General features: G+C 42.4%; 2 protein-coding genes across 5 annotated transcripts in view; one reads left to right on the top strand and one right to left on the bottom strand.

The window, feature by feature from the left end:
• Positions 1–1,081, bottom strand: part of PPP1R12B (protein phosphatase 1 regulatory subunit 12B) — a 209,702-nt gene extending 208,621 nt beyond the window's left edge. Inside the window, exon 1 of the mRNA XM_032422320.1 lies at positions 619–1,081. Coding sequence (XP_032278211.1) covers positions 619–909 — 291 coding nt within the window. The 5' untranslated portion in view covers positions 910–1,081. The remainder of the gene's footprint in view (positions 1–618) is intronic.
• A 4,624-nt stretch (positions 1,082–5,705) lies between these two features.
• On the top strand, positions 5,706–12,946 carry UBE2T (ubiquitin conjugating enzyme E2 T). 4 transcript variants are annotated; one of them, XM_032422457.1, is made up of 7 exons: positions 5,706–5,777; positions 8,625–8,797; positions 9,366–9,435; positions 10,973–11,078; positions 11,193–11,291; positions 11,437–11,520; positions 12,262–12,946. In XM_032422457.1, exons 2-7 carry the CDS (start codon positions 8,689–8,691, stop codon positions 12,385–12,387), a joined length of 594 nt encoding a protein of 197 aa, XP_032278348.1. In that variant the 5' UTR covers positions 5,706–5,777; positions 8,625–8,688; the 3' UTR covers positions 12,388–12,946. The 4 variants fall into 4 exon arrangements, with proteins under 4 accessions (XP_032278348.1, XP_032278352.1, XP_032278351.1 ...); XM_032422461.1 differs by having other exon boundaries at positions 5,750–5,791; XM_032422460.1 differs by lacking the exon at positions 5,706–5,777 and adding an exon at positions 5,799–6,676.
• The last annotated feature ends 2,993 nt before the right edge of the window (positions 12,947–15,939 follow it).

Genomic DNA, 15,939 nt, shown 5'->3' on the forward strand with positions numbered 1-15,939 from the left:
GCTCTTAGGGAGGTAATACTCCTAAGAAGATACCCATAACAATGAGGTCAGGGGTGTTCTAGGAGCCTGTAGGAGACACGAACTGTTTATGAATCATTACAAACCAGCAAAACAAGAGGTGTGGTTTCAGAAGATCTGCTTGCCTTAACCCAATATAGGGGTTTACTCTCTGAGTGATCTAAGATATTCTGTAATAGGGTCACACAAACAGAAAACCGAATTTTTTGAAAAGGCATCAGACAAATGACATTGACTATGCTTATACGAGTGACATGGTGTACATGCACACCAACTAGACAGAGTGAAGATGACTAATCTATAGGGATAACACCAGGGACCAAATCATCAGTAACCATGACAACTCAAGTAGGTGGAGGGAAATACAAACACTGACCAGGCAGCGGGGTGACGCTACTCCTTCAGGTAGAGACCCTGGGGTCGGAAAAAGACTTGATTAGTGGGGGAAGCCGTGCGAGAATGAAACCGACTAGCCCCAGAGGACCAGTGTCCGTGCAGGAGGGCTCGGCGGTGACACTAACACTCCCCATGGGCGGCCCGCAGGGGTCATAGGCTCATCTATAGGAGACTGGACGCCTGTAAGACTGAAAAGGGAGTTACCTGGTGCAGGGCTGTCAAGCCGTCCACGTTGACGGTGTTGATGTCGGCACCTCTGGCCAGAAGCTTTTTCACCTCGTCGGTGTCCCCGCTAGAGCAAGCGGCCAGGAAAACAGCACCGTCCTCGAAGCGGACCCTAGGGCTCCCGCGACGAGTCTGCGGCTGCCGCCCCGCGCCTCGTCGCTCCGCGGGTTCCTGCTCTGTCAGCGAGCCCCGCCAGCGCCGAAGCTGCTCAGCCCGCCGCATTCGCGCGGACTCTGCCCGCTTTCCGCCCAGGTGCTCTAGCTCCGCCATTGCTCCGGCCTCAGCAGCTGCTGCTGAAACTACCACCCCTGGATTGCTATTGCTGCCCCAGTTGCCGCTGCAGCTTCTCTCGGAGCGCTTCAGCCGGGAGCAGAAGGCGGAGACCCCCGCACCGCCATCTTTACTCCTCCCGCCAGTAGCACCGCCCGCACGATCCCTCGGCTTCAACACGCAGGCGCTGCCCGCGCCTCGGGTCATCACGGGACTCGTAGTGAGAGACGGGCCTTAAGGGCAGATCATGGCCTTGAGGGAACTACAAATCCCTGGATGCATCAGGGAAGAGGCGAGGACCGGCTGCTCCCTACTTCGCCGCCGGACCCAGAGGGGTCACCTTTGCCCTAAAGCTGGAACTGTGTCCCCGCCCGGCGTCAGCCTCTTCGAGCATTTCGGGAATTGTAGTTTATTCCTGTTATGACTGCTGTCTAATCTTGGCTCCCTAATTATCACATCAGTCCTTTGAAGTGGAAAAGAGGCAGTAATTATCCCTATTTTCTATTGGGGAAAACTAGACATAAAGTACTCGAAAAACTCAAATCTATGCCCTGGTTCTAAATCTAAATCTTATTTACATTACAACGTATAATACATTACCGTGTATTAATCACAGTAAATGTAAAGGTGCATGGGGAGGAGGAGCATGCATACATATACTGCGTCCCATATTATACATAAATTCTTTCAACAAGTCACTTATATTTTAGGCCCTAAAAAGATCCAGGAAAGGATGCATCCAACGATAGTGGAAAGAATATAAAAGCTTTCAATTCAAACTGAATTCACATCCCTAAACAAGTTACTTGATTTCCCTAAGTCTGTTTCCTGATTTGTAAAGTGAGAATAGTAATACCTCACAGAATAGTCCTGTGGATTAAATAATACATGCAAAGCTACCTAGTACTATACTTGGCACAAATCAGCTCACTACTATACTAATTAAATACTAATTTCCCTTCTTTCTCCCTCCTCCTTCTCTACCCTTTTCATGGATCTTAAATTCTTAGAGGAGACAGAGTGGATGCCTTGTCTTTTGTGATTTTTGCCCCCAAAGTTACAAAAAGACAACAATGGGGCATACTAAACTCCTAAGGCAGAAAGCAGGACATTTTCATATTTACAGTTAACTTGGTCATAAAACCTGTACGATTGATTTAATACCTATACCCCCCAGGGCCATAGCCCTGGACAAATATAATTAAATGTGCTGTCCATAATGAAAGAGAACATATACAATTATTAGGTTCTGTACGTTTTCAAATAGTCTTCTGTATGTTTAAATTTTTTCATTAAAAATTATTATAAGAGTGATTAGGACATTGTAAAGGGAAACTTTATTATATTCCATTGTGAACATTTGTGGGTGCTTCAACTTCCCCTGAGATGAACTGAGAATTAAATGAAAAATGACACACAAATGCAAAATATGTTTAAGAATACCATTCCAGTCCACAATATGCTTTAATTAGGTATTCTTAAATACTTTATAAATACTAATTTTCTTACTACAGAGTCTTTGTGAACAGTGAATAACAATGTGCAATAAAATAATCCAGATGTGGGGGCGCCTGGGTGGCTCAGTTGGTTAAGCGTCTGCCTTCAGCTCAGGTGATGATCCCAGGGTCCTGGGAATGCGCCCCTCCTGCTCAGCGGGGAGTCTGCTTCTCCCTTTCTCCTCGCTTTGCCCCTGCCCCCGCTCCTGCACACTCTCTCTCTCAAATAAATAAAATCGTTTTTTAAAAAGATTTTGTTTATTTGACACAGAGAGCAAGCGAAACAAAGATTTTGTTTATTTGACACAGAGAGCAAGCGACAGAGCATAAGCAGGGGTAAGGGCAGAGGGAGAGGGAGAAGCAGGTTCCCTGCTCAATCCCAGGACCCTGGGATCATGACCTGAGCCAAAGGTAGACGCTTAACTGACTGAGCCACCCAGGCGCCCCAACATAATGGTTTTCTAATAAGAATTTTTAACTGGGGTAAAATTTTCAGGGATCAATAATGTTACATTTCTTTTGGCTATATTATTTTCACATTCAGAATCAGGGAAGAACTATCTGGCTCCAGTTGTATAAATAAGCTTAAATTGGCCAAGTCCAAGTTAAATCCTTTTATTTGTAAGAGGTAAGCTTAAATTTCAACAGGATGAATTCAATCTCAATACTAGGAAGTTCCAGGAAATACTTCCTTACTATGTCTATTTTATTTGCTTCCCCTCGCCCCCAAGGTTGTTAGAGTATATAATATCCTCTTTGGAGATTGTCCTAAGTTCCTTGGATAATTTAAGTGCATCCCTACCTGGAAGGAGAGGAATTTATCTTCAGCTACATGATTACAAAAAGCAGTAATAATTATTATAATCCAATTAATTTAACTGGCTCAACCAAAAAAAAGTTATGCCACAAAAAATAAAACAAAATTAATCTGTGTATAGGGCACCTGGGTGGCTCAGTTGGTTAAGCGACTGCCTTCAGCTCAGGTCATGATCCTGGAGTCCTGGGATCGAGTCCCGCATCGGGCTCCCTGCTCAGCGGGGAGCCTGCTTCTCCCTCTGACTCTCCTCCCTCTCATGCTCTCTATGATTCTCTCTCGCTCTCAATAAATAAATAAAAATCCTTAAAAAAAAAAATTAATCTGTGTATAATGGCTCAAAAAGTTTTTCAAAATTAAAATCACGGAAGTTTTTTTCTTAAACATCTTCCCCCAACCAGGACTTTCTGAGAGTAAACTTATATAATCAGCCCATTAAACAAACATGATAGTTTAGATTTACTAAATAAATACTCTATACTAAAGAAAATCTTTTATACTCAAGTTGAGTAAATCCTGGCAAATAATCCTGTGTATAAATAAAATATAATTTTTGTGCTTTTAAATGTACTAAGTGAGCCGGCTATGATGCATTTATATTCTTGTGTGAAGAAACTTTTGTTAAATAATTTCCCACACATACACTTAAAAAATAAATCACAATATAAAATGATCCCTTTTTAAAAGCAATGACACCTGTACGCAGGTAACAAAAAATTTTCAGCCTGGCCTCTATTCTCACCAGTTAACATACCTCCCTCTGGTGGACAAATGGAAACTGTACATTTAGCCTGTGGAGTTCTTTTTACCTTTTTTCTTTTATTCAATCCTTTCAGTTTAGTTGCCAAAATTATTGGTATTTGCTTGTTTTACGATACCATCTCTCCTTTCCCAGACTCAACACAGTTCCTGCTTTTTCTAAGAGACATTTTTTTTTTAAGATTTTATTTATTTATTTGACAGAGAGACACAGTGAGAGAGGGAACACAAGCAGGGAGAGTGGGGGAGGGAGAAGCAGGCTTCCCACCGAGCAGGGAGCCTGATGTGGGGCCCGATCCCAGGACCCTGGGATCATGACCTGAGCCGAAGGCAGACGCCTAAGGACTGAGCCACCCAGGTGCCCCTCTAAGAGACATTTTAAAGACTCGTTTCTCAGGGAACCACCCAAAGAAATGATCAGTTTCAGTTCTGAAGACAGAATTGTAATTGAAATACAATTACATTTGGGGTAGGAAGAAAATAAAGAAGACATTGAAGGAATTAAAACAAAATATCCATAGTAAAATAAGCAGCCAACTCCAGATTTATGACAGAAAACACTTCTTTACAATGAGTAAATATTAACAATAAATGCAAAACCCCAGCAGCTAACTGGAAATTAGATTCGACAGTCCCAGGATTCCTTACGTTTGTAATTCATAAGCTACTTCAGTTGATTCATTCTTACAACCAGTGTGAGGATCCCCAGGTAGAATCATGGACAGAGTGCTAGTGAATGTGTGGGTATCTGGAGGAGAGGTAACATACATGCAGTGGGCTCGGGGAACCAAGTGCTACTTAACACCAACGTGGACTAAATGCAGAAATCACTAGAGTGGCCAGAAGTATATTGGTTTGCAAGTTTAGAAAGACTGGCCATTACTCCTATGCCACCACTGTTCCAAAGCCACACAATGAGCTGAAAGCAGTGAGATGAGGGTTTGGTGTGTGTGTGTGGTGGTGGTGGTGGTGGTGGTGGTGGTTTTCCACCCACAGTATTCCCAAAGGCTAGTCAAGTTCCAGCCGTGTCCTTTAGATTCATTTCAGGTCCGAAGTCAAGGCTGGTTTAGCCATAAACGGGTACTTCCTTCATCAAGTAGTACCACACTTTTAGAGTTGGAAGGCCCCAAAGCCATCTACTCTAAACTTCCACCCACGCAGGGATCCCCTTTGCACTATCCCTAATTAACTTCCCCTTGAACACTTGCAGTGATGAAGGAATTCACTACGTCCCAAGTTTACCTGTTCTGTTCTTCAGGGTTCTAATTGCTAGAATGCTTTACTGGGCTAAATTTTGCAATCCTTTAACTTTCATCCATTAGTCTTAGATGTGTCCTCTGACGCAGTAAAATTCTCCAGGTGAAAAACACTTAAATGAAGAGACGTATCACGCAGTCCCTACTCCAGTTCAAGTATTTCCGGTTCCCTTCATTGTTCCTCCTCTGAGGCGATTTCCAGCTCCTTCCCCGCTCTGACAAAGAAAGCTGACATCGTAACCCGACTTGTCACCTCAGGGCCACACCAAATGATGCAGCCCGCCCAAACCGGCGAGAACCTCCACCCCGATCAGCGGCTCCGCGTACGAGAGGGAGTGACTACGTCTGACGCGCGCTCTAATTTGAAAGCGGCGTGAGCGGAAGCCGGGCTCAGAGCGCTGCCCAATAGGGGGCCGCGCTCCTCCCCCGGGCATTGCTGCGGGCCAATCGCAAGCCCCTCGTGGCGGAAGGCGGAGCGACGCCAACCGTCTGGGCGTGCGCAGGCGTGGGTAGCTGCTGGGCCGCGCGTCGCTACGTTGTGAGGTGAGTACGCCCAGGTAAGAGGGTAGTTTTCTGGTTCCCCAGCGGAGAGAGCGCTTCCCGGCGGTGGTCCCTGTAGGTCTCAGAGACCAGGAGTCCTGTTTCTGTTTAATGTGGGAGTTTCCTGTCTTCGGAAGGGAGAAGCGGCTGTTGAGCGGAGGCTTTGCCGGAATCTCCGCAGCCCGTCGGCGGCCAGAGCTGCCCGAGCCGCCTGTGCCCCGCAGGGAGAAGTGTGTCCCTGGGAAGGAGACTCCGCTGCCCTGCGCTCGCTGCGGGGCCGCGCACAGGCCGTTTGCCTTCTTCACCATCTGGTCCAAAACCCACGTTTCCAACACTAGTTACAGGGCTGCATACTGGTATCCTAAGGCATTGTCTGTAGGCATTGTTGACTTAAGAATTTAAAAGAAGAAAGGAATTACGAAGACTACACCCGCCCTCAAGGGATTTTCGCCCCACGAGAAGAAGCTGTCAGAGATGAATAACAACTCCCGGTGCAAGTTGGTGTGGAAGCACAGAGAGGGTGACAACCGAAAGGAGTGAAGGATTGGGGCGCATTACTAGAGAAGGGCGAGAAGTGATCATTTAATGTGTAATATCTGTAGATGTGAAAGAAGATGAGACTCTTAATGGGCAGCAAAAAGAAGTCGGTGTGGCTGAAGCACAAGTTTGTGGGGAGTGGTTACTGGATATGAAGTTGGGGTTTGATTGTAAAGAACCTTTGTGCCCAGAAAAAACGCACTAATTGATGGCTTTTGAGCTAAAGAGTGCGATATACCAATTTGTGTTAATATAGTGAGACTGGGGTCTGGTTGCCTCCATTAGAGAAATTGTCTTGCTTATTCCTCACCCTATTCTAATCCCTTTCCCGTGCCTTTCCCCTGGGTTCTCATTTTACTATAAAGGTACGCTCTATTCCTTGTGGATTCTTGTCTTATTGTGGTCGCTTTCTCAGCATGTGCTTACTGAGAAAAGTAGTAGGGATCTGTATATAAAACGGGAGGTTAATTATCCAGTGAAATACCTGCCTCCAAAAGATGATGGTCTTATGGGTGCATCTAAGGAAATTTGGAAGTACTTTCAAGAATAATTTATATGAAAAACTGTTGTAGTGTAATTCTATTTAACAATTTAATTCACCTGTTATATTATTAATTTCATTTAAATATTTCTGGAAGAGTTTGTGAATTGTGGAGGAGTAGCAAGCCTGGAGATTAGAAAAGGAAGATGCAAAGAACCATTGTGTCTGCAGCACAGTTCAAGAGAATGTCTTTACCTGGCCAATACACAAATTTAGTCTCCTTTAAACATCCCTGTGGTGGAGGTAGATGGCCTCAATTTAAGGGTATGATTATCATAACAACCATCCAATAACTACAATCTGTGCCCACCAGGTAATCTTCTGATTATAATTAGTTTTCCAAATAGAAATAGTGTAAGGAGGGAATGTATGGGATTAAGATTAAAAATTTTATCATAGTTGTACAAATTAATAAATTGACCTTTTAATGTAAAGCCTTTGTGAGTGAGCCTGGAATAAATTAGTACATGTAAGCCCAACTGAATCTAGGTTTACTGCCAAGTTGAGTATTCGGTTTACAAAACTGAAAACCAGATCCTGAGATGTATATACGTGTGGACTTTTATGAGGTGATTCTAAAACTCATATGGAAGAGCAGAGGATCAAGAATAACCAAGATATTCCTGAAGAAGAAGAACAAGGTGTAGGAACTCAACTTACTATATATCAAGTCTTATTAATAAGCTAAGTAATTAAAACAGGTATTGGCTCAAAGATAATCCAATTGACCAATGGAACAAATTGAAGAATCTCAAGACAGATCCACACATACATGCAAATTTAGTTTATGAGCATATCAGCGGGGAAAGGAAATACTTTCCAAAAAAAAGGACTAGGACAATAGGTTATTCATATGGAGGAAGAGATCCAAAATTGGACCTCTACCTCACACTATACACAAAAATCAATTCCTACTGGATTAAATGCGAAAGCAAAATTGTAAAACATTTAGAAGATATAGACAAATATCCTAAGTTTGGGGATAAGGAAAAATTTAATACATAAAAGTGTAAGTGTACAGGAAAAGGTTTTAAAATTGATTACATTAAAGTTAATAGTTGTGTATCTGTCAAAAGACATGAGTAAAGTGGAAAGACATGCCACAGACTGGAAGATAGTGTATGTAACTCATAATATAAAAAATCGGTATCCTTTGAGTGGCAGCTAAAGGGAGAACTAGAGTTACGAAGGGTGTTGAGTGTGTGTAGGTGTGGGTGTTTGTTTTAGATGAGAGAGATTTTGAGCATATTTGAATGTTGATGGGAAAAAGGTTGGAAATACTGAAGAATTGGGAGGATGTGGAATCCAGAATACATGGAGAAAACTTCACACATTTAAGCTTTCACTTACAAATACTTCAGAGTGAGACTATCTCCATCATATTCATTCCTTGCTCTCCTCACAAAGCATATGTAGACTTCCACAGCTAATATTTGTCAAGCCTTTTCTATGCCAGGCATACTGAGGATGCAGTGGAGAGCAAAATTAGACCCAGGGTGTACCTCCTGAGTTTATAATTTATCAGTGGAAACAGATATTAATTGAAAACTTGTAGTGTTTTTGTTGTTTGTAGAGCGTTTTGCATTTTTAATCTTTATTTTTTAAATGTGCTTGAATAGATAACAGAGAGGAAATGGAAAAAACTCAGATTCCTTTCTCAGAATAGGGATTAATACGAAGAATTTGTTTTGTTTTTCACTAAACTGAAGCCATGTGCTAAAAACTCAAGTCACCATTGCTGACTATTTCATGGTTGTCCCTTTTCTCCCTAGTGAATCCCAGCCAGCTTCTAGTGTGGTGCAGTGAACTGTGTGTGGTTCCTTCTACTTGGGGACCATGCAGAGAGCTTCACGTCTAAAGAGAGAGCTGAACTTGTTAGCCACAGAGCCACCCCCAGGCATCACTTGCTGGCAAGATAAGGACAAAATGGATGATCTGCAAGCTCGTAGGTATCATGTCATGCCTATGATGACCCTAGAAAATTGTGCTGAAATCTGAACATTTGTATATTCTAAAGTAGAGAACAATGGCAAGGTCAAAGTACCTTATCATCTTTCTAAACCTAATTTGTTTACATGTATAAAAGGTTTGCTTGACATTTCTTCTCTGGCCTTTTATTACACCTTTTGCTGATTTATAGCCAAGATTTGGGCATCAGCTCTGAAGCAGTGTTTAGACCAAAGATCACCATCTCAAGTATCTGTGAGGCCAGACAGGAAACATAAATAATTAGAATCCTGCAGTACAGACAAAACAAATCTGGAGCTTATATTTGATCTGTGGTCAGTATTGTCCAACTTCTGTTTTGATCTTCTGTCTGTCCTTTGTTTGACACCAACAATTTTTTGGGTACATTGGTGCATTGCATGAGAAGCTTGTTAAAGCCCTAAGAGGAGAGAATTACTGTCCTAGACCCAGCTTTCCTTTAGGACCAATCCTTTATTAGGACTGTATGGTGTGGTCATTCAGATCATCTGATTACCTCTTAATTTCTTTCTTTTTTTTTTTTTAAGAAATATTAGGTGCGGCTGACACACCTTATGAGAAAGGTGTTTTCAAGTTGGAAGTTAGCATTCCCGAGAGGTTAGTGTGAATTAGATTTTTTTTTTTTTTTTTGAGAGAGAGAGAGCACATGCAGAGTGGGGTAAGGGCAGAGGGGGAGAGAGAGAATTTTAAGCAGGCTCCACACCCAACACGGGGCTGGGTCTCATGACCCTGAGATCATGACCTGAGCCAAAATCAAGAGTTGGACGCTTAACTGACTGAGCCACCCAGGCGCCCAGTGTGAATTAGATTCTAAACTTACAGGGTAAAGGACGGTTATTGGAAGATAGAGTAATGTAGTAGAGTGTTAAATGTAGGAGTTAAAGGTTCTAGGTTTTAATCCTAGTCTTATCATGATGTAATGTGACCATGGGCAAGTTATTTTATCTCTCTGGAGTTCAAATTCCTTCTCTAAAAATGGGCTAGATCACATCTAAGGCCTTCTTTTCTTCATTGTGTTAAAATATACATAACATAAAATTGATCATTTAAACCATTTTTAAGTGTTTGGTTCAGTGGCATTAAGTATATTCACGTTGTCATGCACCTGTCACCATAATCCATCTCCAAAGCGTTTTCATTTTCCCAGACTGAAACTCCATACCTGTTCAGCAGTAACTTGCCAGCTCCCCCATCCCCCAGCACCTGGCAACCACCATTCTCCTTTCTGTCTTTATGTTAAGGCCCCTCCTAATTCAGGTCTCCTTTAAGGTTCTCATCAAGTGAGTCGTAGTTGTAGTTTTGTGCAGAATGGGGAAGGGAAGAAATGAATGTCTGACTGTTGATATGTAGATGTCTTTTCACTAGATCAGATCCTGGCCAAACTTGTTAAAGTCCTGAGAGAAGTAGCTTGATAATCATGTGATACATCAGTTCTGAAAATAGGCTGGGAATTTTCCGAGGTTTGTGTCTCACTAAAAAGGCATAATAACCAAATGCAGTGGGGGCACCTGGGTGGCTCAGTTAAGTGTCTGACTCTTGATTTTGGCTCAGGTCATGATCCCAGGGTTGTGGGATTGAGCCCTGTGTTGGGCCTCTGTGCTCAGTGGGGAGTCTGCTTGAGATTCTCCCTATCCCTCCACCCCTCCCCCCCACACATGCGCATGCTCGCTGTCATGCTCGCTCTCTCAAATGAATAAATAAATCTTTAAAAAAACATGCAATATATAAATCTTAATTTGATCCTGTTTTTCAAAACCTGTCTGTACAAAAGGGGGGGGCAATTGAGGAAATCTGAATAGTAGCTGATATTGGGGAATACATTTTTAATTTTGTCATAGGTATACTGATAGTATTGCAGTTATATAGGAGAATGACCTTATTCTTGGGAGATATGTGCTCAAGTATTTACAGGATGAAGTGGTTTGATCTAGGTGGTGGGTACATGAGTGTTTTTAATGCTATTATTTCAACTTTTCTATTGTTTGTAAGTTTTCATAATAAAAATTTGAGGAGAAAAAAGGTTTGCCTCTCAAAGGCTGTCTTCCTAATTAGTCACCAGGAAGCCTTTATTATTATATGTTTATAATGAAACAATACGTTAATAAAAATTCTCTATTATCCTATGTTTTCAAAGGTACCCCTTTGAACCTCCTCAGATCCGATTTCTGACTCCGATCTATCATCCAAACATTGATTCTGCTGGACGGATTTGTTTAGATGTTCTCAAATTGCCACCAAAAGTGAGTGGTGGGTAAAGGGTGGACACAGCATTCTGTGATTCTCATCTATAAAACTTGAATTAGAGTATCACATTCTTAGTAATACAAAAGCAGCTGCCTGTCTTCTGTATATAGGGCGCCTGGAGACCATCCCTCAACATTGCAACTGTACTGACTTCTATTCAGCTGCTCATGTCTGAACCCAACCCTGATGACCCCCTCATGGCCGACATAGTAAGTATCCTCTTGTGCTCTGCAGCACATGTCCTACTTTCTTCATACCTCTGACTTTTCATTTATGAGGATAGCTGTGGCAGCTGCAGCTTAACCACTACAAATCATTTTTCTCTCCATTCACTCTTCTTTGATTTTGTCTCAGTCCTCCGAATTTAAATATAATAAGCCAGTCTTCCTCAAGAATGCCAGGCAGTGGACAGAGAAGCATGCAAAACAGAAACAGAAGGTATGATGATTGTACAGTTCTGATTTTGCTACTGTTATTAATCCATTAAAAGTGTATTTATCTGTAAATGCGTAAATGGTTATTAACTTTGCCAAATTTGTAACGTACTCTAGAGTAGCTAACTGATTTTTTCTCCTATTACAACTTTCTAAATAGTTATTCAACAAAATAGCCTAGTAGCTCAACCAACAGTATATTTTTCCTAACAGTTGTCATCTTTGACAACACTAGAGGGCAGGCAGCATCTGCTCAATGTTTTTTTATATTCTTGGGGTAGCATGGATAGATGAGAGGTGACTCTGATTCTTTTTTTGAGGTTTTCTTTTTTAACACTGAGAAGGGATTATTGCAGGAATCAGGAAGGAGTGAGAGAGGTATAGGAGAGAGGGGAAAATGAACATTTCTTATGGGACCATTCATAGAAGGGAGAAGGAAAATTTCCCCAATTTAAGTTGATAGAGCTTCCTCATTTAACAATACAAATTATAGGAACACAAAGATTTGCATATTCTGGTTCTTGCTGAGTGATAACATCCTTCAGATTGAGTTAAGTAGCAGTTACTTATGAAAAGAAATAAAAATTTAAAACATACAAAAGATTGAAGAAGATGCTTTTGAAGGGAATATCATATACAAGAGGCAACAAAGAAGTACTTGGAAATAATATTACAGCACTTCATTTGTTCTCCATCCTGGTTCATAGTGTGAACCTTACATTTTACCGTATCTGCTCCTTTTTAGGCTGATGAGGAAGAGATGCCTGATGATCTGCCAGAAGCTGGTGACTCAGAAGTATGCAACACAACACAGAAAAGGAAAGCCAGGCAGCTGGGAGGCATAGAAAAGAAATTTTGCTCTGATGCTTAGGGGTTTGTCTTGGTCGTAGTTAATATATTTTTTGTTAAGATGTTCTAATTTGCCTACCTCCCTTGGATGTTTTTCTTTGTATTTGATGATATTATCATCTTTCGTGTCCTATAAAACAGACCTTGTGTATTTACGTATTCTGCTCTACACTGATTCTGAGGCTAGTTTGTTTTATTTAGCTTGTACATATGTAGTTTGAAACCTTTTAAACCTGAAAAATAAATAACCACTTAATGTTGAGTATGTGTTTATCCTGAATGTGTGTCTGGGAGCAAACTGTCCAGAAAACTATATAATAAGAATGTTAAAATATTTGGAATTGTTGTCTCTTATTTTGCCAACTTACCAACATCACTAGGGACACTGAATGTTTGACGTAGATGTAAAATGACTATTGGAAACAATTCAGTTACCACCAGGCTTTCAAGGATTCTAGGTTTTCAGGAGTCTTAACAGAATGTGGGAATAAGGTAATGGACCCTTTTGTTAATTTTTTTGCAGTTTTTACTTTTTGTGATTTACATAGCTGGTCAGAATTAACCACGGTAATAAATACTTACTGAACACCTGCTGTGTACCAAGTATTGTGCTCGTGTTTTAGAATGGTGAAAAAAAAATCACACGAGATTAACCAAATAATCATACAAATTTAAATAAGGATTTTTGTAATCATTTTCTGTCCCTAACTTCATTTCATGGCAAGCACTACTCTGAACAGATAGGCGCCAAACTTGAGTCCCCTACTCACGATTTTATAATCTACTTAGACTTTATTATTCTATTGAGATGACAGAGAAAATGGATTTGAGCAGAAATCAGTTGAAGTGGAAAGAGGCTGCCCATGCTGAGTGAAAGACTTTCTGAAGAACGTAGATATTAAGAGTCCTAGGTAGAAAAATAAAGACTGTAATATCCCTGTCCATTACCCAGTGTAGCAGTTTTATCCCAGTGCAGTGGTTTTATACCTAGGCTAGGCACCGTGCACGTAAAATAACACATGTCTGAATAGGCAATGTCTGCTCATCCACCTGTGAGTTACCTTGTATCCTCACTCAGCACAGCCTGCCACAGATCATGTGTGGTACTGAACTCAAGGCAAACAAGACGAGAAGTGTGAATTTATATAATCCGTAATGACAGATGATGGCATAAACTGAAAATATAAATTTCTTTTTTATCCCCCACTTCATCAACCTCCAACTTCTCTAGAATTCTTGAACCATTTCTCAAAATTAGTTCTCTTTTTAAAGCCCAGAAATGATTTTATTGCAGGCTTTTCTCCTAAATTCATGCATATAAGCCAGATTTGGGGTTCCTAGATAACAGTATATCAGGTGGGATGCTTTCAGCTGTGAGTGAAATCCAACTCAGACTGGTGACAATACAACACGGGAAGTTCTAATGGAATAAATGGAAAGTCCAGGGGTGGGGTGAGCATCTGAATTGGTGTGTTCAGAGGCTCAATAACACCAAGATTTCAGTCTCTTTCCACCTGCCATCCAGAGTAACAACTTGTCTTGGTTGTCTGCTCCTTAAACATACTCCCCTTTCAGAGTGACTCCCAGCAGCAGTCAGGGCTATGTACTTTCTAATTCACACCCAGCAGGCCATGGAGTGAAAGTTCCTATGATTGGACCACCCTGAAGCCAGTCGCTGTGGTCAGGGAAATGCCATGTGCTGATCAGGGTGAAGCCAGAAGTGAAGTGTGAGGGACTTAGGGAATAGTTGTAGGAAAGGAGCCCCTCCTATGGGACAAAACCCCTACACAACTGATCAATCACCAGGTCTGGTCAGTTCTACCAGCCACTTCTCCCTCCCTCTTCTAATACTAGTTCAAGCCATTCTCATCTCACTTGTACTATAGTCCCCTTACCATGTCTCCTTGCCTCCAGCCTTGACCCTCTACAGTCCATACTTCTCAAAGCAGCAAGAATAATCTTTTGACGATGTCAAAACCAGATTTTACCTCCCTCCTTAAAACCCTTGAAGTGGCTTCCTTTTGCAATTAGGGAAAAAAAAAAAAAAAAAATCCAGTCTCCTTCCCTGGGCCAGAAGACCCTGATCTAGCTCCTGCTTGCTTTATCTATCCATCCTTATGGCATACCCTCTACCCCTATACACCACACTCCAGCCACACAAGCCACTTCCAATCTCTTGAACACATCTAGCTTATTCCTTGTTCAGGGATTTCTACGTTGTCCATGATGGTCTCAGCTCAAATATAGCTGTCCCAGAAAGTCCTTGTCTATCCCATCTAAAGGAGCACCTTGAGTCCCAGGCACTCTAGCCTATAGCCCATTACCCTGATTGACTTTATTCATAGCATTTGTACCTATCGGAAAATGTGTCCATTGTATACACATTGTTCGATTCCAAGTGCTGGGGATATAGTGGCAACAAGAAACTTTTCTCTCTAATTGCAAGAAAAACAGAGCCAAAAGTGATTAGAAGTCATCTATCCATCTCTCTGATTTAGCAAGTACAGAGGACCTGGGCTAGAGAACAGAAATGAGAGAAAATGAGAAAAGCCCAGGTCTGTATCCCCAGCCCAAGGAACGATGGGAAAGGGTTAAATGCATGGACACTGGGGTCAAGGAGGCCCCAGCCTAGACCCGGCAGTGCTGCTTACCAACTGTGTGCCCTTAGTATGCTATGCAATCTTTCTGTGCTTTGGGTTTCTCCCAAAAAACAGGGATAATGACAGTACCTAACTCATGAGGTTGTTGTAAGGATTGACTAAGATAATGCACATAAAGCGCCTAGTACAGGGCCTAGCACAGGGCTGACATACTGAGTGCTTAGGTGGGGACTGGGGATGGAGACATAGTGGCCCAACCACAGTTGGGCCCCAAAGAGATGTTCTGCCCCTTGCCTATTCGCCAGTCTGCTCTGCTCCTAGGACAAGCAAGCTGAGCAAAGTTTCCCAGCTACAAACCCCTAATTAAAGAGGAGAGATGACATCCGTGACTGATCATATAAACAATGCAGATTCCAAGCTCCCCTCTCCTGCTGCCCCCACTCCCTCTCCCCATCTCTCCCCAAAAGCTATCTAAATAAGAACAGATTTTACCACCCACCTTGTGGGCAGTCTCTAAGGCTGGGGACTAGCTATTTATCCTTCGGCTGCTGTGGGAATTCAACACACACAAATAAAGCTCCTTTTCCAGCCAAGTGTGTATTTTTCCATCCGCATGTGGCCCCCCTGCCCAGGTTGTCTTGTTTAGGTTGGGGCAGCCTGAGGGAGGGAAGAACAGGGTGGGGGGTAGGGGTCTGTGGTTTCAGAACCTGCTCCCCAGGATGGGTGGCTGCAGGGCAGCTTGGAGTCCTACACAGGGCCGCCAGTGAAGCCTGGGGTGATGGACGCAGATGTGCTCTGCCCAGAAATAACATGTTCCCCTTTCTCCTTGCTTCTTGGCAAGTTGCCCCTGGCTCCTACCATGGCTCCCAGGGAGCACCCATCCTTTTCTCCAACTCCCAGTTTCCATCAAGGATGACAGGTTATCCAGTGTCTCTCCCACCCCACCCCACCTCCCATCCCCGCTCCAGGATTTC

The sequence above is a fragment of the Phoca vitulina genome, unplaced genomic scaffold, assembly GCF_004348235.1.
Source record: "Phoca vitulina isolate PV1807 unplaced genomic scaffold, GSC_HSeal_1.0 scaffold26, whole genome shotgun sequence".
NCBI classification, from domain to species: domain Eukaryota; kingdom Metazoa; phylum Chordata; class Mammalia; order Carnivora; family Phocidae; genus Phoca; species Phoca vitulina.

Excerpts from the sequence above, each read along its gene's own strand:
- UBE2T (XM_032422457.1), top strand. The coding sequence starts at position 8,689 with ATGCAGAGAGCTTCACGTCTAAAGAGAGAGCTGAACTTGTTAGCCACA. Across the intron at positions 9,436-10,972 it reads GAAGTTAGCATTCCCGAGAG|GTACCCCTTTGAACCTCCTC; the intron begins GTTAGTGTGAAT and ends ATGTTTTCAAAG. Across the intron at positions 11,292-11,436 it reads ACCCCCTCATGGCCGACATA|TCCTCCGAATTTAAATATAA; the intron begins GTAAGTATCCTC and ends ATTTTGTCTCAG.